The 26,603-nt window shown below is 42.0% G+C and overlaps 1 protein-coding gene across 1 annotated transcript in view; it reads right to left on the reverse strand.

Moving 5' to 3' along the window:
- Nucleotides 1-26,603, reverse strand: part of ESR1 (estrogen receptor 1) — a 515,033-nt gene that overhangs the window by 335,927 nt on the left and 152,503 nt on the right. Inside the window, exon 2 of the mRNA XM_077486339.1 lies at nt 14,948-15,463. Coding sequence (XP_077342465.1) covers nt 14,948-15,378 — 431 coding nt within the window. The 5' untranslated portion in view covers nt 15,379-15,463. The remainder of the gene's footprint in view (nt 1-14,947; nt 15,464-26,603) is intronic.

The following is a 26,603-nucleotide window of genomic DNA, read 5'->3' on the forward strand; positions in this document are numbered from 1 at the left end:
TTGGAGAGGCTCTGGAAAAGCCCCAGAGGCGAGAATGGGAGGAGGTGCTGAGGGAGCTAGAGAGCCAGAGGCCTTGAGAAGAACGAATAGAATAATTAGGTTGGTATTTTGAGACTAGGTCAGTGATGTAGCTGGGTGCAGAGTTGTGGATGGCTTTGTAAGCAGTTGTTATTATTTTTGGTCATTGGGTGAGCGGAAGCCAGTGGAGGAATTGACAGAGAGGAGTAGCAGACACAGAGCAGAAGGGGGTGTTGCAGTTGTCGAGAGATGACCAGGGAGTGAATTAAGAGATTTGTTGTGTCATCGGTTAGAAAGGGGCGTATTTTGTAGATGTTGCAGAGGTTGAGATGGCAAGATTTGGACAGTGATTGGACGTGGGGCTTAAAGGACCTTGGCATGCAGGGATGGGCTTTTAGTTGTAGCATCAATTTGACAGAGAGATCAGGGGAAGAGGCACAAAGTTACATAGTTACATAGTAGGTGAGGTTGAAAAAAGACACAAGTCCATTAAGTCCAACCTGTGACTGTGCTTACATTGTATTGTATTACATTGTATATCCCTTTATGTTGTGGTCGTTCAGGTATATATCTAAGAGTTTTTTTTTTTTTTTAATTATCGATGCTCGCCACTGAAACCACTGCCTGTGGAAGAAAATTCTGCATCCTTACCGCTCTCACAGTAAAGAACCCTCTACACAGTTTAAGGTTTAACTGCTTATCTTCTCATTTTAGTGAATGGCCGTGTGTCTTTTAAAATTTCCGTGTGTGGAAAAGTTTTATCCCTATTGTGGGGTTACCAGTACAGTATTTGTACATTGAAATCATATCCCCTCCCAAGTGTCTCTTCTCCAGAGAGAATAAGTTCAGTGCTCGTAGCCTTTCCTCATAACTAAGGTCCTCCAATCCCTTTATTAGTTTTGTTGCCCTTCTCTGCACTCTCTTCAGGTCCAGCACATCCTGGTGCCCAGAACTGGACCACATACTCTAGGTGCAGCTGGACCAGAGTCTTGTAGAGTGGGAGAATTATCGTTTTATCTCTGGAGTTAATCCCCTTTTTTATGCATGCCAATATTCTGTTTGCTTTGCTTGCAGCAGCTTGGCATTACATGCCACTGCAGAGTCTATCATCCACTAAGACTCCCAGGTCCCTTTCCATCCTAGATTCCCCCAGGGATTCTCCCTATGTTGAGTAGATTACATTCATATGTTTGCCACCCAAATGCATTATTTTGGATTTTTCTACATTAAATCTCATTTGCCATGTAGTTGCCCACCACACCTTCTTGTAAGGTTTCCACATCCTGCAGAGAAATGATTGCCCTGCTTAGCTTAATATTGTCTGCAAATACTGAGATTGAGCTGTTTATCCCATCCTCCAGGTGATTATGAATAAATTAAATAGGATTGGTCCTAGAACAGAATCTGGGGGACCCCACTTTCCCCACTTGCCCAATTAGAGTACTCCCCATTTATCACTACCCTCTGAACTCACCCAGTGGCGGTGCGTCCATAAGGGCACACGGGCGCCGCCCGCTCTCTCCTGCCACCTCCTCTAGCACCAATAGATAGATTCATGAATTGCATGAATCTATCTATGGCCGCCACTACCACCCCTTACAGCGGAGGGGGATGTTTTTGAAGTACCTGATTAAAGCCATAGGCTCTAATAGGCCTTAGTTTGTACAGTAAACTTTTATGGGGAGCTGTATCAAATCCAGATACACCACGTCTACGAGCCTCCCTTTATCTTGATGGCAGCTCACCTCCTCATAGAAGGTTAATAGGTTGGTTTGGCAAGAACGATTCTTCATGAATCCATGCTGATTACTAAAATTTTTTGTTAAGCCACCCACTTTTATTAGCTCTTTTAAATGTATTTCCCATTGGGAAGCACTGACTAATACCCTTATTTAATATGCTCTTAAAGCATACTCATTTTTCCTCCATGTTCTTTGTTCCTAAGATTTTAACCCCTTTTAATATCTTCTAGCAAGGATCGTAGTTTAGGGAAGATGGCTCTTTTGATATTCAGTGTCTTTGTATTCCCCTTATGTTTCCTATTTGTGTGATTTATACTGGAACTAATTGACCTATGATCACTGTTTCCTAAATTACCCCGTATTTCCACATCTGTGATTAGGTCTGTATTGTTTGTAATCAGTAGGTCTAGTAACGCTTTGTTTCTTGTTGGTGCATTTACCATCTGACCCATGAAATTGTCCTGCAAGACATTTAGGAAATGGCGAGCTTTAGATGAATGCGCTGTTCCTTCCACCCAGTCTATGTCTGGATAATTGAAATCCCCCATTATAATGACACTTCCCATCCTTGCCGGTAATCCATATTGTGATAGGAAGTCCACCTCCTCCCTCTGGTTAAGGGGCCTACAGCATATGCCCACTATTACTTTCCCCTTAGCTTCCTCATTTTGTAGTTCTACCCACAAGGATTCCACCTCCACCCTTGCTCCATTAGTGATGGCCTGAAGGGGAGGAAAAATGATAAGTTCATTTTTGGATAGATTAAGTTTGAGGAAGCGGTGAGACATCCAGACTGATATATTTGATAGTAAATTAGTCATACATGAGCAGTGAGCTGAGTAAAAGTGGTATTGGAAGCTATGCGAGGCTATGAGCTGATCCAGGGAGGAGGTGTAGATTGAAAATAGGAGAGGTCCAAGAACAGAACCTTGGGGGACCCAAACAGAGAAAGGAAGAGGAGACAAGGAAGTAGAATTGTAATTAACGCTAAAGTCATGGTTGGATAAGTAGGACGAGAACCAAAGAGTACAGTCATGGAGACCAAAGGCATGGAGTTTTTTGAGGAGGCGGCGGTAAACCGTATCAAAGGCAGCAGAGAGGTCCAGGAGTAGGCGTACAAAATAGTGTCCATTGGTTTTGCGCGTTAGTAGATTGTTAGTTTTAGAAAAGCAGTTTCTGTGGAGTATTGAGGACTGGAAATTGGATGGGTCCAGTGAGGGCTTTTTAAGTATGGGGCTGACAAATGCATGTTTTAGAGAGTTTGGGAAGATCCCAGAAGAGAGGGAAGACAGATTGAAGATGTGGGTTAGAGGGTGTAGAATAGAGCCAGAGGGTGAACGTAGCATTTGCAAGAGAACAGGATCCAGAGGGCAGGTGGTAAGATGGACGTCAGCAAGTAGTTTAGAAATCTCATCTATAGTGGTAGGGTTTAAAGAGGGAAGTAATGCTTGTATCTGTGGGTATGACGTATAAACCGTGGAGGGTATCTGAACAGTAGAGATCTCCTCGCAAATTGTATCAATCTTCTGTTTGAAGTGATTGCCAATCTCCTGGGCAGTGAGTGAGTTGGTGGGTGGAGGCAGTGGAGGACAAATTGGAGAGTTAAAGGTAGAGAAGAGTTGATGGGAACGGGATGATAAGGTATTAGTGAGAGAGATAAAATAGGTCTGCTTGGCAGTGAGGAGGCAGGAATTGTATTTTTGGAAGGCAGATTTATACTGGTTGAAATCTTTCTGAGACTTCGTCTTATGCCACAGGTGCTCAAGAGCACGGCTGTGTTTTTTGAGACTGCTAGTGTCATCTGTTTGCCAAGGTTGAAGGAGACGGGGCCTGATTCTTTGTGTAGTGAGGGGGGCCAGTGTGTCCAGTGAGGCTAGAAGTGAAGTGTTGTAGACAGAAGTGGTTAGGTCGGTGCAGGACAGGGGTGCTATTTTGTTATAGAGGTGGTCAGTAGAAGAGTAGAGAAGGATTGAGATAGCGTAGGTTTCTATGGGTAACTGTTAGGTGGTTGGAGGGAGAGGAGGTGGAGGAGAGGGAAAGGGTGATACTAATAAGGTATTGATCAGAAAGAGGGTAAGGATAGTTGGAGAGGTTGCACGGAATGCATAGGTGGGAGAAAACAAGGTCAAGGGTATTGCCGTCAGAGTGAATAGAAGCATGTATCCATTGCTTCAGGTCAAAGGAGAAGGTTAGACTGAAGTTTGGGCCAGTAGATCACAGCTATCAGAGGGGCGGAGTTAGGTGACGGGTGGCCCCGCCCTCCTAATATAAGAAACGTCAGCGCTGGGATCCCCGCAGTGTCTCCGCAGTGGAGACAGAAGACGGATGTATGGACAGCGCTGGACTGAGAGATCCCCCGTTGCTGGATATGATCATCCATCGCTGGACCCCGGAGATCCGTCGCTGGATAGCAAGAGTGGATTAGCACCGCTGGAATCTTTTTTTAATTTTTTTTATTTTTAATAAAGGAATTTTAAAAAAGTGTGTTTGTCTTATTTAACAATTTTTACACTTTCTTTGTGAAATGGTAGGGGTACTTTTGTACCCCCTTACCATTTCAAATGGGGGGTGGGATCTGGGGGTCCCCTTGTTAAAGGGGGCTTCCAGATTCTGATAAACCCCCCGCCCGCAGACCCCCACAACCACCGCTCAGGGTTGTGGGGATGAGGCCCTTCTCCACATCAAACCACAAGGTGCTTTGAGGGGTCACAGACCCCCAAAGCATCCGCCCAATGTTGAGGGCATGTGGCCTGGTAGGGTTCAGGGGGGCGCTCTCTCGTCCCCCCCTCTTTTCCTGCAGCCTGCCAGGTTGCGTGATCGGATAAAGGGTCTGGTATGGATTTTTAGGGGGACCCCCACGTCAATTTTTTTTTTAAATTTGACACAGGGTTCCCCTTAATATCCATACCAGACCTGAAGGGCCTGGAAATTGAATTTAGGGGAACCCCCACGCTTTTTTTTTGTTTTTTTTTAATCAATGAATGAATGAATTGTCGGCTAATACAGAGAACACTCATTGAGTGTTCTCTGTTTTACGGGAGCCGACAATATAGCCGCAAGTGATTTTAAAAGACTTTTTTTCCTGCACTAATGACACTTTGTGCAGGGACAGTTCTAAGTACGGGAAACATGCGCCCCTTCACAGGCATACTATAGACACTCCCCAGGTACGACATTTAAAGGAATATTACACTTTTATTGTTTCACTTTAATCATTATTAAAATCACTGCTCCTGAAAAAAACGGCCGTTTTTAAAACTTTTTTTGCATTGATCCATATCCCCTGGGGCAGGACCCAGGTCCCCAAACACTTTTTAGGATAGTAGCTTGCATATTAGCCTTTAAAATTAGCACTTTAGATTTCTCCCACTTGTACAGGGTGTTCCGGATTTTCGAATTTGCTGCGAACAGCCCAAATTGTTCACTGTTCGCCGAACAGGCGAACAGGCAATGTTCGAGTCGAACATGAGTTCGACTCGAACTCGAAGCTCATCCCTAGCAGTGGGCCTCAAATGAGGAGAGTGACAGAGAGGGAGATGGGTGAAGTACCTGAAAGGTACTTTGCATCCACTGGGTCAGGGGGTCCAAAGAAGACCACCATGGGATAGGGCAGCAGAAGATGCAGTATCCGATTCATGAAGCCAGGTTTTGGTAATGGCGAGTAGATTAAATGACTGGCAAGCAGTGGATGCCCCCTTGTTGGGATAGCAAACAATGCTTTAGAGGGGGTCAAGACAGACAAGATCACTATTCCTGGGCTGGTTCTCTCAAATTGGGCTATCTCCAGAGAGATTGCCACAATCATACACAGAGGAAGCCCCTAAACTAGAATACCCCACTGCCAGGAATCAAGCTGTGGAACAAACCTCCCGAAACCAAGAACAAAGATATGGTTCTCAACTTTACTGGTGAGCATGGATGCTTTGAGGGTGATGAGATGTGTCTTTTTTATACCAGCCTACAAGTTATTACCCTGCCAGAACCAGTGTTCAAGTGATTCTAAAAGGAAGATGACCCCCAACACACCAGGGATCATTGACAGTCAACATTTAGCTCCTCACAGAAATAGCTGGGATGACCTTAATGAAAGTGGAGCTGTGGAGGGCAGGTCCTTGGCCAGAGGGGCATAGTGATCAGATGCACCTCGAGAAGGGGTAAGTGCAGCAGGTAATATTGGGCATGAATGCCACTCTGGGTCTGAGGGCTTAGACGCTGAAGGGTACCCTGCACACATGTGCCCACCTAAAGAAATTGGGCAATTGCTGCATGCTCTGGACACACCGGAATAGTATAACTGGGCAGAGACACAGAGAGAGGATCCAGTGATGGCCCCCTAATAGAGGTGATACAGTTAAAGCAGTGGTTCAGTCCCACAAAAGTATTACCAAACACCAAGAAACTGCAGAGTGAAAGGTCCCATCTCAATCTGAGGTAAAGTACACTTTACCACAAAATAATGCCCCCCCCCCCTATGGCTCATTAATGACCTGCCAGGTTATGTTATCAAGGGCCCAAAAGAAAGAATACACATGGAAGCTGGACACTGGAGTGTACAGAAAACAATCACCTAATTCAGAAGACAAGCTATCCATGTGGGTCTGTTCAGTAATGGAGGGCACATGTCTGCCCCACTGGAAGTACTGATTTTCTTACATGCAACATGTCAGAAAATAGATACCATTATTCTCTAGTTATGGTGGACCACTTTTACAATTTTGTGGTGCCAGTATTGATCTGGTATTAGATGGTGTGGAAGCACTTCTGCCTCCCATATGGGTGTCCGCAGTAGATACATTTACACCAGGGACCTTTCTTCAAAGTGGGTTCTTTTAACCGCTTGCTGGTGGCTGACATCCTGGGATTTGTGGTGGTATATCTGAATGATGCCTGAAGTTACAGTCATCATTCAGATATCAGCGTTTTCAGCCGGTGATTTCCTACACCATAAGAATGATCATAGCGTCTGGTCAACTGATATATCGTTCTTACGGGCGGCGAGAGGGGACATACCCCCCCCCGCAGCCCTCCGGTGCTTCTGCTGACTCACCTCTGTGATTGGTGAGTCGGAGAATGGATCCGCCGACCCTGGATGTTCACCATAGAGATTTCCGGCAGATCAGATAGTCGCAGAGTTTCTATGATCGTCGGAGGCTGGGCGCGATGTTATGATGTCACGCCCGGCCTCTACATTAAAAAATGGCGTCACCTCAGCTGGGAAGCCGTGATCTTTTTTTATTTATTTTAGGCTTCCCAGCCTAGAGGTGAGATGTGGGTTCATATTGACCCCATATCTCACTGTAAATAGGTCCTGTCACGCCATATTCCTATTACAAGAGATGTTTACATTCCTTGTAATAGGAATAAAAATGATCAAAACGTTTTTGTTTTTTTAACGTGTAAAATTAGAAAATTTTAAGTAAAATTAACAATAAAAAAACAAATTCAAAGTTCTCGTTTCACCAAGTGCTCGCATGCAGAAGCGAACGCATATGTAGGTCCCGCCAACATATGAAAACAGTGTTGAAACCACACATGTGAGGTGTCGCCATGAATGTTAGAGCGAGAGCAATAATTGTAGCCCTATCCCCTTCTCTGTAACTCAAAACATGTAACCAGTAAAAAAGTCGCCTATGGGGATTTTTAAGTACCAAAGTTTGGAGCCATTCAATGAGCGTGTGCAATTTTGAAGCGTGACATGTTAGGTATCTATTTACTCAGCACAACTTCATCTTTCACATTATGCAAACATATTTGGCTACCTTTACTGTTTTTTTTTTTTTCTTAAAGCATGAAACTGTTTTTTTTCCTAAAAAAGCGTGTTTGACCGTGCAATGACCACCATTGTATTCACTAGGGTCTCTGCTAAAAACACATATAAAATGTTTTCCTTTGCAACCCCTTCAAGAATGGTGCTGCATCTTTGACAAGGCAATGGGGCATATGAGAGATTTAAATGCACACTGATACAACTTCTGAGAGGCTAAGCTCATGAAAAAATGACCCATTATTTGGCCTGAAAATTACACTATGTGATACATTCTGCAGCAACTCGATCACCTTATCATGTTATGTTTGGCCAAACCTTCCAGGGCCCCCAGACCCCAGAAGAATGTGACCACACTTCAGCTTCAAGCTTGATTTAGAAAGAAAACAAGACATGCCTGAAGTCCAACAGTTTATGAAAGGCCATTTATGGGTGGAGCAAGGAGAGTAATGAATGTCAGACTTTGACTGAGTGCTAGTCCAAGGTAGAGGTGCACACCAACATGGAAATTGCAAAACCCTGTTTGAAGTTCCTGGAGTTATTCTACAAAAGCCTATTCCAGATGTGTCCGTCTATGATATCCAGAGAGAAGGAACTAGACTTTAGCCATTCTAAACCACATTAAAAGCATCAGCCAAAAGTGTCCCAGCCACTAGAGGTATGACTGTGGCTGTCTCCTGCTCTTCCACTAATAACTCCAAGATCCTCAGGAGAAACCATGGATCCAGACAGTATTGCACAGCCTACTGGTTGCACAGCTCATGTCCATGTTCCCTCTGTGGAGCCTACTGAACCAGCATTCACTCAATTTCACAGAGACAGTGAAAGTAAAATTCCAGGCTAAACCTAACCTAAATGACCTAACTAGTCTTAAAAATGCTCCCTCCCCATTCCTAACACCTATGCGGACTAACCTATGTAATAAAGATATATGTACTGTACTTACCTATTGTCAGCCTGCCCTGGTCCGGTCAAGTCATTCCCTGTGTCAGCAAGCAGCAGCTGCGGGGGAGAAGAGAGACTACAGTTGGCAATGCCTGGGAGCCATGACGATGCTTCTTCCTCTCCCCTGCAGCTGTTGCTGACTGACACTGGGGAGTTGGATCACGTGACAGACCAACCTGAGAAAAGGTAAGTATCTACATCTTTCTTACACGGGTTAATCAGCACAAGTATTTGGAGGTGGAAGAAAGCATTTTTAAGGTTTAGCCTAGATATTTACTTTAAGCTTTGGAGTTTGTGGGTTTAAAAGCCAAGATTGGGGGAGGGGTAAGGTTAGAAGTAGGTTACGTTTTAAAGCCCGGCTTCCAGCATTGTCCTTTCATACTACTCGGGTGCCTTGTATTTCTTTATATATTCAATGCAGTTATATGAAGTCTTCCTTTTGCAGACTTGCTGAAAAATGTCCACCTATCTCTCTGCTGGACATGCTTCATGCCAATCACCGACACCAGCAAAGCTGCTCTAACAGATGAGGATGGTTGTGCCCCCCTTCTGTGCTTGGCAAGGCACAAATGTGGCAGCAAGGAGGCTTTTAAGTAAATTTGCAGGGGAAAAAAAGGCTTTAACTAACATCACTAAAGATATAAAGGACTTTAAGTGATCTGTGATGCCCCGTACACACGATCAGAATTTCCGACAGAAAAAGTCTGCCCCATCGGACTTTTTACATTGAAAATTCCGACCGACCTAGAAAGAGAACATGTTCTATATTTTTCCGACTGAACCAATTCCTACTGGGAAAACTGCTCATCTGTATGCTGTTACGGCGTACCAAAAACGTTGAATGCTCTGAAGTACGAGACAGAAGCTATTGGCTACTGGCTATTCAACTTACATTTTCTAGCCCCGTTGTACGTGTTGTACGCCACTGTGTTATTGACGGTCGGAATTTGGTGTGATCATGTGTACGCAAGACAGCTTGAGTGGAATTCAGGCGGAATTCCATCGGAAAGACCTTCAGAGTTTATTCCGACGGGAAAACCAGTCGTTTGTACAGGGCATGAAATATGAAAAGAACTGTGACCAGAGTTGGGTTTTATTTCACGAGTTAGGGGTTAGTGGGTTTAGTGTTAAGGTTAGAGCGAGAGAGAAGTTTAGTTCAATTCTGGTCATACTTCTGGCAATGTTTTAGCAATTTCAACAACTTTTAATCAGAATGTGATCACAGAAACAATGAAAGGGATCAAGGCAACTATCTTTATAAACATACACATATATACACTGTTGGTGGCAGGCTGCCTTGATCTGTGCAATCAATTTCTCAATATGATGGCTTAATTTGTTAAAATAGCCAATAACTACTGCGTAGTACCAGTATTAAGGTGATGCATGTTAGGAATAAGTGAAAGTTGAAAGGAATATGGGGTGATAAAAGTAAAATTTATATTTGCTTGATGCTGAAAGGCCTGGAGCTGGGTTTCAAGCACTTAAAAATAACATACCATACAAATGACTGTTTAATGCCAGATCATATCTCCGTTTTAGCATTATTGCATGTGGACCCAGTTGTAATAGGTATCTAAACATGTTGCTCACTTCCATTGTACATGCATACTAGGGGTGTATTCAGGCATTTCTATGGGGTCCTCAATGTACGTTCAAAATGCACAGTTGACCCTGACTCACCTGCCCTGCATTGAGGTGTGATGAAAAAAAAAATAGAGCATTTTTTGATACATTGCTGTGGGTTGAGAATCCAGTTGAAATGAACAACAATGCATATAAAATGCAAGTGAGCAAAAAAGCACAGCCATTGATTAATAAAAATAGATTTACTGAAGCTTAACAATACCATAGGCAATTTCTTTACTCTACAGAACACTGCTCAGTATAACTTTGTGAATTTTTCAGAATGTACCTTGGCACAAGTTACAAATTTGGCATATGGAGTAAAATTGTCCGTACATGAATCACTGTAATTTTGTCGAAATATAGTGTTGACATATTGCCACCTGTTTTACAGGCAAGACATGAATGGGAAAATGGAAGTGTAGAATAGCTGTATGAAAAAGGATATTAAAATATAATCACTTTAATTTCAAATAAAAAAAAAAACATGTGAATTATTTTACATACAAGAACAATAGGTAGAGCCTTACATAGAATTTGTTATTTTATACCCCAGTACCTACATAGCAATATTAAAATGCTGGTTTATAGCACACATAAAGGTCATTTATAGCAACAAATGTTTTCTGCTCTCCCTCTCTCTCTGCACTTATGTATAGATCCATATATACATCAAGTTAATTATGTTATTAATATGTTCAAGCATTATTTTTAAAGTACCCATATTCATCATATTCCTTAGGATTCTTTGCACTGTCAGCAGCACCAAAAATGTGGTATTATCTATTTCAAAGCAACACATTTTTTTTTTTTTTATGTGGTGTTTCTAATGTGACTTTCTGTCCTTCCCCCAATTTTAGGCTATAAAAAGAGCACTGACAGTTGTGAGCACAGAAAGACAAAATGTTTCACGGAGCACCTGAGATCAGACAGGAATAAAAGGTTTGCAACGGTGCATGGTGCGATGGTTACATTTGGAGCAACAGCCTACGTTGTTCAATAATGGTGTCCCAAAGTTGAAAAAAGAGGTTAAACAGGTGCTCTAACTACAGAGCACGCATAATGTACCAGCAAGCTGCTGGGGCTTCTGCACAAGGCATCCCATGTGTACGATGCTGACTTTTTCCTGGCTAATTATGGGGAAAAGACCAAAAGTAAAATTGACACATAAATATCATGTTAGGGGATCAAAACAAAAATGTAAATGCTTTTTGATGCATGCAAAGTAAATTTGCTTCCCTATTGTTTAATGCTGGTATTCTACAAAGAATATTGATAAACATAATAAATACAGGTATCTAAAAATGTACATGTTCATTACAGGCTTTAAGAATATTGGCCACATATAAATAGCAGAAAACAACACTTTGCCCTTTTGAGAATGCATTGTTGTGTTTCACAGAGTAGAGAATGTTTTGTTTCCATTTGGCCCCCTACCATAACCATTAGTCAAAGGAACTTTTGCAAACATCATTTCACAGTTATTCTAGGTATATATCCGGCAGAACAATGTTTCCAAAGATACGTTCAGGTTTATTCAATAAAGCAACGGACACTATGCAAACTGTTGATATTTCATAGACCTGTCATTGATAAGAAAGATTCTGATTGGTTGTTATGGGTGACAGTAGATGCACAGCAATCTTAGCTCTTTGCACTTAGTAAAGTAAGCCTGATATTATTATTAATGATATTGTTTTAGTTTATAAAGATATTTTTAAACTATGCTTAGGATAACACACTTTGCATATTTTTATATTTTTACAAACGCGTCTAACCTTGAAAACAGCAGTGGTGTGATTTTATATATATATATATATATATATATATATATATATATATTTATTTATTTATTTATTTATTAGGAAGATCTACTTTGGCTGAATGTCTACCAGACAAACCAAAACACCACTAAAACAGCCAATACAGGTTGGAAACAACAAAGGTTCAATGCTGTGCCAACAGTCACAGCAGGGCTTACATATATATATATATATATATATATATATATATATATATATATATATATATATATATTTATATATATACACCAGTTATTAGATAACATGTTTCTGTGTTTTAGATACCATGTTTCTGTGTTATGCATCTTAATAAACACCAGAAACATGTGACATCACCAAACAATATATAACAAAAACTGATTTTAGAACACCATTTGAAGTCCTCACCAACCAACGTAGATGTGCACCTGTGGTATAAATAAATATGAAAACACTTTTGCAACTGGAGGAAAATAGGTTTAATCTTAGCTAACCAAAAGGGTTCCAGTAAAACCCAGTATAATTTGTGAAACAAGCTGGATGTGTCATATATTTAAATGGCTATTAATATTTAAAAAAAATATTATTTTACAATGTTGATCCGGGGAGTTTACCTTTAAGAATTATTAAGGACTTGTTTCCCTATTGAAGTTAATTGATCCTTGCTTTACAAAGGTTTTTTTTTTTTACATTCTCCTGGATTAGCTCTGTGGTTAGGATTTCCATTTATTTTTTTAGAACTCCATGGTAAAGTGTAATTTTTAACCCAACAATGTAACTAGTTGCACAATAAATATTAGTAATTGAAATTATAAAATATCAACATGTAAAGAGATGTCTTTTTCTGAAAAAAAACTAAATCTACCACCCATAAATAAATGTCATGCCAACAACAGGTCCTATAAGACATGCGTATTTCATTTATATGCCACGGAGTTAAAGTGACACACCATACACAAAACCATGTACATGTCCCATAATAGTGCCATCATTGAGTGAGGCATTTCTAAAGAACAAAAAAAACTATTAGTGAGCAATAAACACGATCTCGTGTTTTTTAAGCTTTAAATTGTAATATAAGTCATTAAGCATCTGCCATCCATATTTACATGGGCTGTACAGTTGCCATTTACATTCCACTACAGAATAAAACATTCCTTAGTGTCTAAATCATTTGCTAAACACATGGATATTGGTTCATGCCATACATGGCATGCCTATCTTTTAACAGCATTACAAATATTGACAATTTTGAGGAAATTAGATGTGTGTCGGCATAACTAATTTTTGTTGCTTGCGACAATGACAGCAGAGAGATCGAAGAATAATTCAACGCAAGCAGCAGAGTACATTGAAAGGGGTTAATTCCAACATGTGAATCACAGTTTGGTTTGTCACAATGACCTGGTGCCATCTGGTAGGTGTACACACCATGCGCATTAAACAAATTTATTACTACAGAAAGTGACAGAAAGCCTATAAACCTCAGTCCAGCCTCCTGTTTACTCTGTAAATAATCAAGGCATTTCAAAAACATAAAACTTTGCAGGTTGACTATTTTGTGGCAAAAGAAGAAATGCCTTTATGCCCCATACTAACAACTTAGCTAATAGCTAATAAAACAATATTAAAATTAAATAAATATTCTTGGGTGTTATCAGACAGTGTTTTATGTGTTTTTCTTTTCCAAAAAATTATAATTCGTATTTTTTAATTGCTGAAGTAAAATATAAATGACTAGGAAACAGGTTGTGTTAACAATTACTACTTTGCTTTTTGGCCAAAATATCACTTTTTAGTGCATATAATTGAAAATGAATGTTTTACTCAAAAGCATATTGGTTAATAAGAGAAAAGAGGATACATTAAAAGCCAACTATGTAGGGAAAAAAAAGGAAGTGCACGGATTTTGCTGTCCATTGTTAAATTCTCTTTGTTGCCAGCTCCTACAACTTCCAAGTTTATTTAACCAATTAAGCAAGCACAAGCATTTTTAGGAAATTTATAGTTATTCACTATAATTGTATTCAGGACTATAACCAATGAGAGCAACAAACATAAACATGGTAATATTGGTAATGGTAGCAGCTTAATTTTAGCTTGCTGTCGAATGTTATTTTTCATGCAAAATGCAGAAAATCAGAACATGAGCAAAATTATTTTTGGAACCTTAAGGCTAAAAGAAGTATTATTAGTACTATTTTTTTTTTAATATTCCAATAAAAGTGCTAACTGTAAAAGGTGTTATAATGTATCTCAAGTGTTGAGAGAGAGAGAGAGAGAGAGAGAGAAGGGGAGAGAGTAGGGGGAGACAGATATTTTCTGTAGGTACCTAGATAGAATATTTCTATCTGCATGTTATCTGTCTTGCATTACAGTACTAGACTTATATATATATATCACAAGAAAAGAAGGTTTGACATCAATGTACCTAACAATGTCAGAATGGCAGTTATCTCCTTTTATTAGGACCTCTTTGCCGCTAATATACATTTTTTTTTTCAATTTTATATATTGTGGTGCTAGACAGGCAGTTGTAACCCTCGGTAATTGCTTACTTTTCCAGAAGGTACAGCAGATGGTTTAAAAATATAAAGATCAGAATTTATTCTACAAGTCATCTAATATTTTTTTTTCAAATACAAAGAATTAACCACAAAAGTATTCAACCATTTAAAAATGATGAAAATGGCATCTGGGTGCACTGTCAGCACTTAAAGCTCTACAGAAAGGGCCTAAAAGTCTTATTTAAAAAGTCAAAATAATGTGTAAATTATAGTTACTTAGTTACCAACAGCAATCGTTTAGACTAAAATGTTTTCTCATAATTAAATGCAGTCTGATTGGTCACTTTAGATTAACGCACTATGCACATGAGGTTTACTCTTGCACTGTGTCTTATTAAACGAGATTTTTAGATGAAACAATAACATTTAAACTTATCAAAACAGCTTGCATTATGATGTGAAAAAAACAAATGGATAAAGAGTTGAATAAGAATTTGTGGCTCTGGAGTTGTAATGCAGGAGATCCCTGTAAAAGCATATTTTATTGCACATTGTAAAAATTACCTGTAAAATGTAGCAGGAGCAGCTTCTCTTGCTCCGAAAGAGCCTTGCTCACTCTCCAAATAGTAGGGCACCTGCTGGCCATGGTGGTGGATAAAGGGGGAAATCTGTGGTGCTGTTTGTAGAAAAACCACTGGACTCGGTGGCACGTTGTTCAAAGAATGAAGCCCAGTCAGGCTACTTGATCCAAAAGACTCAGAACTGGTGGCATAGCTGAGGCTGGCAGAGCTGTAGACTGGTGTAGTAGCAGCAGTAAAGTCATATGTGGTGCCCTCTGGGTAGTTAAAAATTCCTGTCCTATTGCTATCAACGTACATTTCGCCAAAGGGTCTTTCAAGGGGTAACTTCAGCGGTGGTCTGCTTATTGTCTCCAGTTCAGTTCCTTGAATCTGATGCAACAAAGTTATTCCTGGGGATTTGCTGTGCAGGGGCATGGTCGTAACTATTGACAGCGAGAATGTTGCATGGCTGTTGACCGTCTACTTGCCAAGGCTTGAGAGTTAGCACATAGACAGACACCTGAGAACAGAACACAACCTGATGTTAGTCTGATCAGGAATCATACTGGAGCTCAGCACTGCACAGGTATTCAGCAAGCTCTAGAGAGGAGGAGGGTACAATTCAGAGCAGAACACACCACAAAAAAAAAAAAAAAAAATCCGTCCTCCCTCTTTCTAACTGATTTTTGCTTTATCTATCCTACAGTCATTCTTGTTGAACTTAATGCACACAGCATTACTGGCAAAGCACCAAATGCTTCTGTATTTATGTGTCATTATTTAAACATTATCACGTCACAACCGGAATCTCTTTTGATGCAATGGCTACAGAGTACTATACATACTACGCTATAGACTGTACATGCTTACTACTAATCATGCAGCTGTCATTTTGAACTTAGTTATAGAAAAAACAAAGCTAGATTTTCAGCATGGCTTATCATGTTTAATTCAATATGTAAAGGAAAACACTGTAGTCTGACCATGACTGTGTTTTGGTTGTAAGAAAGAACTTGTGTCTGTGTAATATACAATACCATACATGCTATCTTTTCCTACAGTGGCCTTGAATGTGTTTGCTCTGGCCTCCTTGTCTTTTGGTTTAATTCCTTCTGCAAAATGTCTATAAAATATTTCTCATAAAAGATTATGCCTGCTGACTGCCTAAAGATTTATTTGTAAAACACACATGGTAAATAGCAACTTGTTGCATGCAGATTGTAAATTATCTTGAGCTTGGCATGCCCTTGAGAGCTGAGAATCTTTAGACGAGCAATATTTAACGTAAAACTGATATAAACAATGAGAAGCTTAATAAAGGGACAGAGAGAGAATATCCTCACCTAGTTTATATACAGATTTCATTCAGTAGCTACATAAACGTCATGATCTGTACTGTGTGTGTATATTAATTTCCTTAAATTTTTTTTAAAAATATATAGATATCACTTCTATTCTGGAAATCGAAACTACAAAATGATTATACCTTTAAAAAATGTAAACTATACAGACCGGGTGCTTTGTCTACATGAAGATGTAAACTAAGGCACAGACAATACTCCCACCCCAATACTTGCTGTATGTAATAGTTCATTCTACGTTTTACTTCTTTCATATCTACAATAAACTCCATTAGGGTTTTAGAGCTTAATGTCTCACTATTCAGAACATTTCTCCTTACTTTGCGTATCTTAGACAGAACATGATTACATAGAAAGTCATTTGGACAGGAAGTGAAGTAGCATGTCCCCTATAGGGGTACACTGCAGAAAACAATACAGTCCAGACAAATGTTTAAGATTTTTTCCATTCCCTCTTTTTATGCTTTTTTTTAATTATTAATAAAGCAGAATTCCACTTTTACAACTTGGTCTTAAAGGAAAGACCACTCCTCCACCCCTCGTTTTTCGAGAACTATTTTTTTTCTTTCTTACTTTTTCTTTTTTTGTAATTGTATATTTATTTATTTGTTTTGTTTTTTAAGCAAAAATACAATACAAATATGTTGTAACAGTCGTATACAAAAAAAGAGAGAAGCATATCACATTGGAAGGCAACATATACACATGACAATCTCTCGATAGTGTGTAGTCCATCTCTTATGAATTTTCTTACCTTTTCTGAAGTACATAGTGTACTTCCATCTTAGCTCAGTCGTGGGCCAATGCGTCATATCCTCCTTCTCCCCCGCTGCCTTCTGGGACCAAAGTGTGTCCCAGAAGATGGCAGGGCCATTCAGAAAGCGCCGCTCGACTCAACGCATTTAAGAAACTGGATGTGAAGCCTGAAGGCTCCGCTGCCGGTTTCCCTTCGTTACAGTGGTGGCGCCTGAACCCGATCCGATAGATGGACCAGCCTCGGGGGGGGGGGGTGACATTGGACAGGTAGATGTCCTTATTAAAAGTCAGCAGCTACAGTGTTTGCAAAAACAAAAATTTGTGCGGCTGGAACACTGCTTTAAGTGCCATTAAGTTGACTCCTGGCAACCATATATATGCAAAATGTATAGTTTCTCCAAAATGAACTGCCTTGCTATTTAATGACAACTGCTTTACTAAAAAGATGAAATAACACACAACCAAGCTTTGGCAAGTCTCCTTTAGCACTACTGTAAAAGGAAGATTCGTAAGAAGAGTAATCAATACCATCAAATAGTGTTCTACAAGGGAAATACACTGTTCTCCATACTTGCCATGATCCAGCCAAGAGAGAGTAGACTTGGATCATATTTTCATAAACATTTTGAAACTCAAAGAACAGGTCTGCAATGTGTATAACTATACAGGTCTCCAAATATTTATTTCATATACTATCACAGTGGAGTTGTGGGGGGGGGGGTTAGATCATCCAATGTTTTACAAAAATTCTAAATTAGCACAGAGTAGGTATACAGTTATCACATTGAATCCAAAACAAATGTGTGTATTTCAACATTCAGACTAGGTTCACATTTATGCAAATTGGATGCGGTTTTCCCCACATCCAATTCACATGACAGGAGGGCGTGACCAGCTCTTAATGGGGTGGGTTCACACACCTCCAGGGTGGCCGTAGTTCATATTTGGAAAGGATCCTGTGCGTATTTGGCTCCAATTCCGGTGCAAATTCAGAAATGAACAGGGATGGACCTGACTCCCTGCTGTGAGCCAGGGCCGCAGAAAGTTCTAAAAAGTTTAATAATCCATAACTGCCGAACTGTACAAAGCACAATTATAAAACTTTCAGAAAGAGCTTGGTTGCACAATAAGTTAGACTTCTAACGTGTAAGCTTTATTGTAAAATACAGGAGAGTTTTTCATTGTTATGCTGGTACTGATTCTGCTTGGCATAAAGCATGTTTGGTCCCTTCACATAAAGGAATGCCCATATAAACAGTGCAAATCCATAAATACAGTAAGTGCCCAAACAATAGTCCATGCAAAAACCAAGAGTCCAAGCTTAAAAAAAGTCTTCCAGCCACCAATGTGTCAATAATCAGATAATGAAAATACACCCAGTATCAATCCCCATCAGAAAGCAGCTCACCTTTATAAAATGACCCTCCGTGCATGGAAGGTCTAATATCACTTTATACTCCATTGAACAGCACCAATATTAATCCATCTAGACCACAGATGATTTTCTCAGGATAGAGTCCCCACAATATAAAAGAAACTGACAACAGTGAAGTACCTTAAATAGCTTTATGAAATAATAAAAGATTAAAGCGGAGCTCCACCCTAAAGTGGAACTTCCGCTCATTGGAAACCCCTCCCCGTGCCACAATTGGCACCTTTCAGGGGGGAGGGGGGTGCAGATACCTGTATAATACAGGTATCATACAGGTATTTGCACCCACTTCCGGGCATAGATAGCCGCAGATTCTGTAGGTATTTACGCCACTTCCACTTCCTTCCTGCTGGGAAACACACAGATCCCAGAGACAGCAGGGACCATCCTTATTGCGCAGCGCGACTCACGCAATGCGCAGTAGGGAGCCGCAAGGCTTCACTTCCTGATTCCCATACCGAAGATGCCGGCAGCAGCACCCGAGAGCCGATCGAGAGATCGGCTTCGGGTGCCGACATCGCGGGCGTGCTGGGCGGGTAAGTGTCCTTTTTTTAAAAGTCAGCCGCTGCAGTATTTGTAGCTGCTGACTTTTAAAAAACAAAAAACGGCGGAACTCCCGCTTTAAACTCATGTATGTGAAGATCAAATAAGCATATCATAGGTGCATAAAATTCATCAGGTTGCAAGTGCAAACTTCAGTTTCACAGTACTTTTGCAGCTTCGGCATCTAGCGTGATGACGTCAGTAGACCTGCCCTATGTACGTATTTAAAAAAAAGTGAATTTCTCAGGGGCCCCAATTTTTTTAATTGTTATTAACAAAATCCTACCCAAGTTAGAAGCCGTGACCAGCCCAATCCAATTGGGTGAACTGGTAAGATGGTAATTCCACTGTGATTTCTAAGGTATAAAAAAGGAGGTCTGCAATCAAGACTCAGTCATATTTGAAGTCCCCCTTATGTTGGGGGGTATGATCCCCGATATACATCCAGGACCAGAAGCAGGAGAAATACTTTTTCTGTAAGTTTTATCCCCGTTTTTTTAATACTGTTTGTTTGTGTCTTACTGTTGTAACTTTAGTGACTTTTGTAACTTTCTGTGCACTGCCCACTTAGGGATATTAAATGTGACATTAATAAAAAAATGTTTTGCTCAAAAGAATGTAAAAATGTAAAGAGATAGTTGTTTCCTCAGTTGTAGTTCACTGTCAAGCTGTATGAGATTGCATTGTGTGGTTGCGCCCTCATGTTCTCTATAATTGCAGCAGGTGGCTGACAAAGAATGAAATAGCCAATCTGGCTGCATGCAGATTAGTGGCAGCGTGTGGAAGTATCATATCTGACATAGACAGGGACAGATCTCAATGCCACCAATAGGGATCTGTGGGGAGATTTACTAAAACTGGAGCACTAAAGCCCCATACACACTATCAGATTTCCTGCTGATTTTTGTCTTCAGATTTACCAAAACCATATAGTGGAAGGGCCTGCCTGATTGCATACAAATTGAAATTCCTAAGGTTTGACCTCATATTATATGGTTTTGGTAAATCTGAAGGGAAAAAATCAGCAGAAAATCTGATAGTGTGCATGGGGCTTTAGTCTTCTTGTAACCACTCTGATTTAAACGTCTTGTGAAGTGAATAAAGCCAAAAGCCTGATTTACTAAACATAAATGCACAAGAAACCACTATGAAGATAACAGTTACATCTGCAGTAGGGGTTCTCGTGATCATGCGGACATAATTGCTTCTAACGTTCAGGATCACGTTCAGGAGGCTTTAGAATCTGGTACAGCTGCGCATGGTATGGTGTGTGCGTGTGTGTCCTTTAAGAGCTTATCCAAAATTGTTTTGGGGTAATACAAATTAATCTACAGTTGTACAGTCAGAAGCCACACAAATAAAGTAGCTCCAGAATACATATGTAACAAGCATTCTGTCATGCATAGATTATAATGTAAGAATATTTGTTATGCAGTTTCTCCTTTTGGCCACAAGATGGTGATAGGGGGATGCTGACCTTTCCTTCCAGAACATGAAGAGACACAGATGACACTGGGAAGCCAAAGTTTTTTTTTCAGGAAGTGATACCCGGGGCTGTGAAGGAGTGTGAAAGGAGAACTGTGTGTCCATCAGGGACAACCAGGCAGCCCAGCACTACCCCAGGCAAGAGAGCCCAAGCCACGAAAGCCCATGGAGTTTTGCCAGCCTGGGCTCCTGAAGCAGGGGAGAGATATGCACTGCCCCAGCATCTTAAGGCTGCCGAGAACTGTAGGGAGGACAGTGTGGTGAGGGGACAGGTGCTGAGGGGAGTGTCCTCTTAGAGAGTGAGAGAGAGATTGAAGATATATATATATATATATAACCGTATTTCTTGCATTATTATTTCATTCACTATTTGGGTATATATATATATATATATATATATATATATATATATATGTATGTATTTTTTATTTTTTTTTACCCTATTTAGAAGCCCGTGTTCAAGTTTGTCTGCTGTGTGAAATTTTGTTTAAAGACGAAAGGTATAGCTCACCCGTGTTGTGATTTGTGCTTGCAGTGGTATTGTTTAACCAGGTGTGCTTAAGGCAGGGCTCGACAAATCCCAGGCACCAATTGTGTCCGAGCGCCTGGGCTTTTGCCAGTGACAGGTGCCTCTGCTACAGGGAGGGCTGCAGGGTCTTGGCCGGGAAAGTAGAGGCGCCTTGCGGACCTCGTTGACCCTCCAGACACAGAGCACTGTCTGGTAATGTGGTAGTGGGGATGGAGCAGGAATAGAGTGACGCAGCAACCGCTGAGATTCCTCCTCCCTTCTCCACACTCTGTTGGCAGAGCAGCACCACGGTGTGTGAAACTGTATGGAGAAAGAGAGAAGCTGTCAAAATTGAGGTTTGATGTGGGGGTGGGCAGGATGGGATCTGGGTGGGCCACTATGTGTATGTGGCCCTGCCCCTTTCTTAAACAGCCCAATTATTGGCTGGATAGCTGGGTCCTACCCACCCCGGGTCCCACCCATGTCTGACATCACGCTGAATTTGTCAGCTCCTCTCTCTCTCCATACAGTTTCACACACCATGGTGCTGCAGAGAGCATTCAGTTTCACACAGTTACACTATCAGCTGTGAAACCTGCCATTGCCATCCAGTGCCACCTGCCAGTGCCATCTGCCAATGCCAACCAGTGCCACCTGCCAATGCCAACCAGTGCCATCTGCCAGTGCCACCTGCCAGTGCCAACCAGTGCCACCTGCCAGTGCCAATTAGTGCCATCCAGTGCCACTTGCCAATGCCGTCTGCCAGTGCCAACCAGTGCCTGCCAGTACCAGATCAGTGCAGCCCATCAGTGCCACCTGTCAGTGCTGCCTATCATATCCACATGTTAGTGCTGCCTATCAGTGCCACATATTAGTGCCCATTAGTGCCACCTGTCAGTGCCCATTAGTGCTACCTGTCAGTGCCCATCAGTGCCACCTTAGTGTGGCCTATCAGTGCCACCTCAGTGCTGCCTATCAGTACCACCTGTCAGTTCTCATCAGTGGCACCTCAGTGCTGCCTATTGGTCCCCATCAGTGCCACCTGTCAGTTCCAACCTCAATGCCGTCTCATCAGTGCAGCCCATCAGTGCCACCTCATCAGTGCAGCCTATCAGAGCACGTCAGGGAAGAAGAAGAAAAATATTTGCAAAATCTTATAACAAACAAAACAAAAGTTGATTTAAAAAAAAAATAATTTAAATATTGTTCTTTTTTTCGCTTGGCATCAGGCATGAGCAATTCTTATTGGCTCCTAACTTTGTCAGCTGGCACCTAGATTCTAAGTAAATTTTTCAAGCCCTGGCCTAAGGGGCTGAGGCTGTTCTTGGTATTGAGGTGCAGAACAGAGAACCCAAAATACCAAGCAGCTCCTTCGGGGGTGGCGCTACATATAGCTACTCATAGCTACACAGGATTATCTGATTTAGGTAGTTTTTTGATTATAATAGCATAGAATTTACACACATTCATTTTCTTGTTCAAATATTTTATTAAAGAATAAAGAACAAAGGTTCCATGGTAAGGAAGCAATAAAGAGGTTGTCCTCTGTGTACAGGAGGGGATGTAGGTTGTACAGCATTCTTATGAAACAGTGGGGACGCAGCCAACTTTGGTAAAACTCAGTAACAAGAGTAAAACAATAAAGCATTAAGAAGCAACACGGTGTGTACATGGCTGGGATCACAAGAGTCATTTTTTTTCTTTTTTTCTCCTGGCACAAATTGAAGGAGGATGGTAATGGGGATAAAGGGAGGGAAGTTTCTCCTCTCTTCCCCTTGAAAGTAGGAAAAACAGACACAGGTGAGAGGAGAATAGTATGGTTTATAATGGGATAACATAGTTCATGGGGGGACGGGGCGGGGAGGGGGGGTAATTCTATTTCCCCCCTCCCTTTTTTCTACCCCTATTTTTGTTCTTTTTGCACAACTTGAAGGTGGACAATATTGGGATAGAGAGATTGGATTCTCTCTTTCCATGAAAGGAAAGATAAATTGACATGGGTTATGTGGGGACATTGATTTTGAAAATCCCCCCCTTTTTTTTTTTAGGGGGGTAGAGATAATGGAATGGGCCCGCTTCCAGGGTTTCTCCTCCTTTCTTCTTTTTTTCCCTCTTTCATTGTTAGTAACAATAGCAATGGTTCAGGAGAAGCAAGAGTATATGCCGCGGTGTAGCTCTATTTATGTAGTTAAGTTTGTGTTAGCGGATAGATCCATTCATGTACCTAATGTATTTTTTATGTATTTATGTGTACCTTGAAAAAGTCCGGTATCTATGAGCAGTCAATGGTGGAGAAAAGTCGATTTAGGTGATAGAGAGTTGGTTGTCAAAGTCAGGGGGGAGGAAGTGATCAACCTAGGGTTGCCAGAGGTGCTCATATTTTTTGACCTAGTCAAGCAATACAGCCTTAACCTTAGCAGGTATCATTGCTCTGGTAATTCTATTCTTAGTTTCCATAGTATTAGGATGAGTAGTTTTCCAGGCCTTTGCAATTGTTTGCTTTGCAACAATTGTAACCTGCAGGAGCAGTTTGAATGGGGGTTGGGTTATAACAGGGGGCATTTTATTGAATAAGGCAATTAATGGGTCAGGATCTAGAGTGCTGCCAACAAGGGTAGAAAGAATGCGGAAGATTTCAACCCAGAATGATTGGGCTATTGGACAATTTCACCAAACATGGAGGTGGGTACCCTTGTCTCGAAACCACTTAGGATCCAGGCAGAGACCAAGTGTCAGAGCATTAACACCTTAAAATTTGTTTCAGAGGCTACCACATTCTGGGAAGCCGATTTGGTAGCAAACCAAATGTCATAACAATCTTTGGCTTCCAGCTGGAGGCCTAGGTCCGCTTCACTTTTGCTACGTATTGGAGGGATGAATGGGGCGTGGGTCTACCAATTGTGTATAGAAAGTAGGAATTAAATCCTGCGAATGGGGATTGTTTTTACAGATGTGTTCAAAGGCAGTCAGATCAGGAGGGGAGGGATTGTTGTGTAGGCATAGGACACACATTTCTTTTCATGTGCAGATGCAAAGTCTGTTTTATACACGTTAACAGAACATTTGTAAAGTGATAGTAAATGTTTATACCGCTACAACAAACACAACTAGTAATCTATTTTATATTGGAAGAGGTAGACAATTTTAAAAAATTGGTGATCTGTGTGGTATACAGGGGAATCTAGGGGTCTTCCTGAACATTTTGTCATCAACAATCTTGAGAAAGATAAAAATGGGTAAAGCAAGGCTGGCCCAAGACAGATGATTATTTTTCTTTCAGGCAGCAGGATGAGTGAAAAAACTAAATAAAAACCCCCAGATTTCCCCAATCTACACAAGCGAGGTGGATGGAGAAAACCTCCCCATGCTGAGACATGTATTCTCACAGTGAGAAGACTGTTATGACAGAAGTCAATCGTTAGATTAACTTCTTTTGTGCTGGAGTGGCCAAAGATGGCACGAAATTCAGTCTGTCTCTGCCGTACTAGACACATTTCAATCCATGCATGGGCAACTTAGGCAATTCTTTGCAACAAGTTATAAAACGCCTCCTATTGTTTTCAAGATCGTACATAGCACATCAGGGCACATGGCACATAGCACATCAGAGCACATTGGGGCACATTATGGCACATCAGGGCACATTATGGGGCACATCAGGGCTCATTATGGGGCACATAGCACATAAGGGCATGGGGCACATAAGGGCACGGGGCACATCAGACCACATGGCACATCAGGGCACATTATGGCACATTATGGGGCACATAGCACATAAGGGCACGGGGCACATAAGGGCATGGGGCACTAGGCCACATGGCACATCAGGGCACAGGGCATGGGGCACATCAGGGTACATCAGGGCAGATTATGGGGCACATTGGGGCACACAGCACATCAGGGCACAGGGCACATAGCACATCAGGGCATGGGGCACATAGCACATCAAGGAACGGGGGACATCAGTGGGCACATTACAGGACACATCTGGGATCTTACTAGCCAGCATGCAGAGTAGCGCAGGAAGCGTCTGTCTGTAGCAAGTTCTCTCTCATGTCACCCAGCGCTGTTCGCTCCCCGGTGGCCCCTCCTTTCTTATCGTCTATCCCCATTGGCTTCTGACATCATCTAGGATAGACGAGAAGAGAGGAGGGGTCGCCAGGGAGCAAACAGCGCTGAGTGACATGAGCGAGATACATTTTTACAGACAGGCGCTTCCTGCGCTACTCTGCATGCATCTCATTTGGATCGGGCGGGTTACTCCCAGAGGGTATTGGTACATCTACCCATTAGGCCATTATCTACCATGGTAAAAGTCCTTAGTCTTCGGAGTCTGGTGGTAAGCAGTGTTTAATCCATGGTTTCCATAGATTATTAAACTTGTTTAAGCTGTTTTTATCTAAGCTAAAGCTTTCATCTTTGCATCAGTGGCATAACTAGAACCTTCAGGGCCCTGGTGCAAGAAACCATGAAGGGCCTCCCTGAACCCCAGCTGAGGCCCTTACCTGCAAGTCTGGTGGTGGATCTTCAGGTCCCTGTCAACCTTTGTGAGCCCTGTAGTTCCGCCACCGGTATCAGTAGTTTTTGTATTATTTTTTACAATTTTTTAGGAGCCCCGGTACAGATCACTGACTCTCAATTCAGAAAAAAAGGGGGCCGGTAAATTACACATTCACCGGCCCATTTTCCCACTCTCCATCCTGACAGATATTCAGCAGGAGAGAGGATGGGGGAACCTGGCAGAGCCGACGAGGGGGGTCTGGGAAAGAGCACACAGAGGCTGGAGAGCACACCTTGCTGGTACTGCTGTACCCACCCCCATATCCAGTGACCCCACGCTGATTCTGCTGTACCCCCCATCCTCCAGCCATCCCACTCTGGTACTGCTAGACCCCTGTCTGTCCTTCAACCTCCCCACGCTGCTGTACCTCCCCCCTCCTCTGGTGTCCAGTGATCCCTGCATGTACACCCCCCAAATGGCTGGGGATTCAAATTTCCTCTGTGTGTTCCGCCCCCTCCTCCATCCTGGCACCCTAGGGTGGCTGACACCAGCCCTGCCAGCCAGCATGGTCTCTAGATGGGGTTCATGTTCTTAGGGTGGGGTCCTAGTCCCCAGGGAAGATGGGGTCCCTAGGTAAGATGGAGTCCCAGTTTCCAGGGGAGATGGGGTTCCTGTCCCTAGATGAGAAGGGGTCCCTGTTCCCAGGGGAGATGGGGTCCCTGTCCCCAGCGGAGAAGGGAGCCCTGTGCCCAGCGGAGAAGGGGGCCCTGTGCCAAGGAGAGATGGGATCCCTGTCCCCAGGTGAGAAGGGGGCCCTGCTCCCAGGTGAGAATGGGGCCCTGTCCCCAGGTGAGAATGGGGCCCTGTCCCCAGGTGAGAAGGGGTCCCTTTCCCCTGGTGAGATGGAGTCCCTGTCCTCAGGGGAGATGGGGTCCATGTGCCAAGGGGAGAAGGGGGCCCTGTTCCCAGGTGAGAAGGGGTCCCTGTCCACATGTGAGAAGGGGTCCCTGTCCCCACATGAGAAAGGATCCCTGTCCCAAAGGAAGATAGAGGGTTTATATGACGGTGTGTGGG

Source organism: Lithobates pipiens, unplaced genomic scaffold (genome assembly GCF_037356315.1).
Source record: "Lithobates pipiens isolate NorthernLeopardFrog02 unplaced genomic scaffold, aLitPip1_a1.2 Scaffold_18, whole genome shotgun sequence".
NCBI classification, from domain to species: domain Eukaryota; kingdom Metazoa; phylum Chordata; class Amphibia; order Anura; family Ranidae; genus Lithobates; species Lithobates pipiens.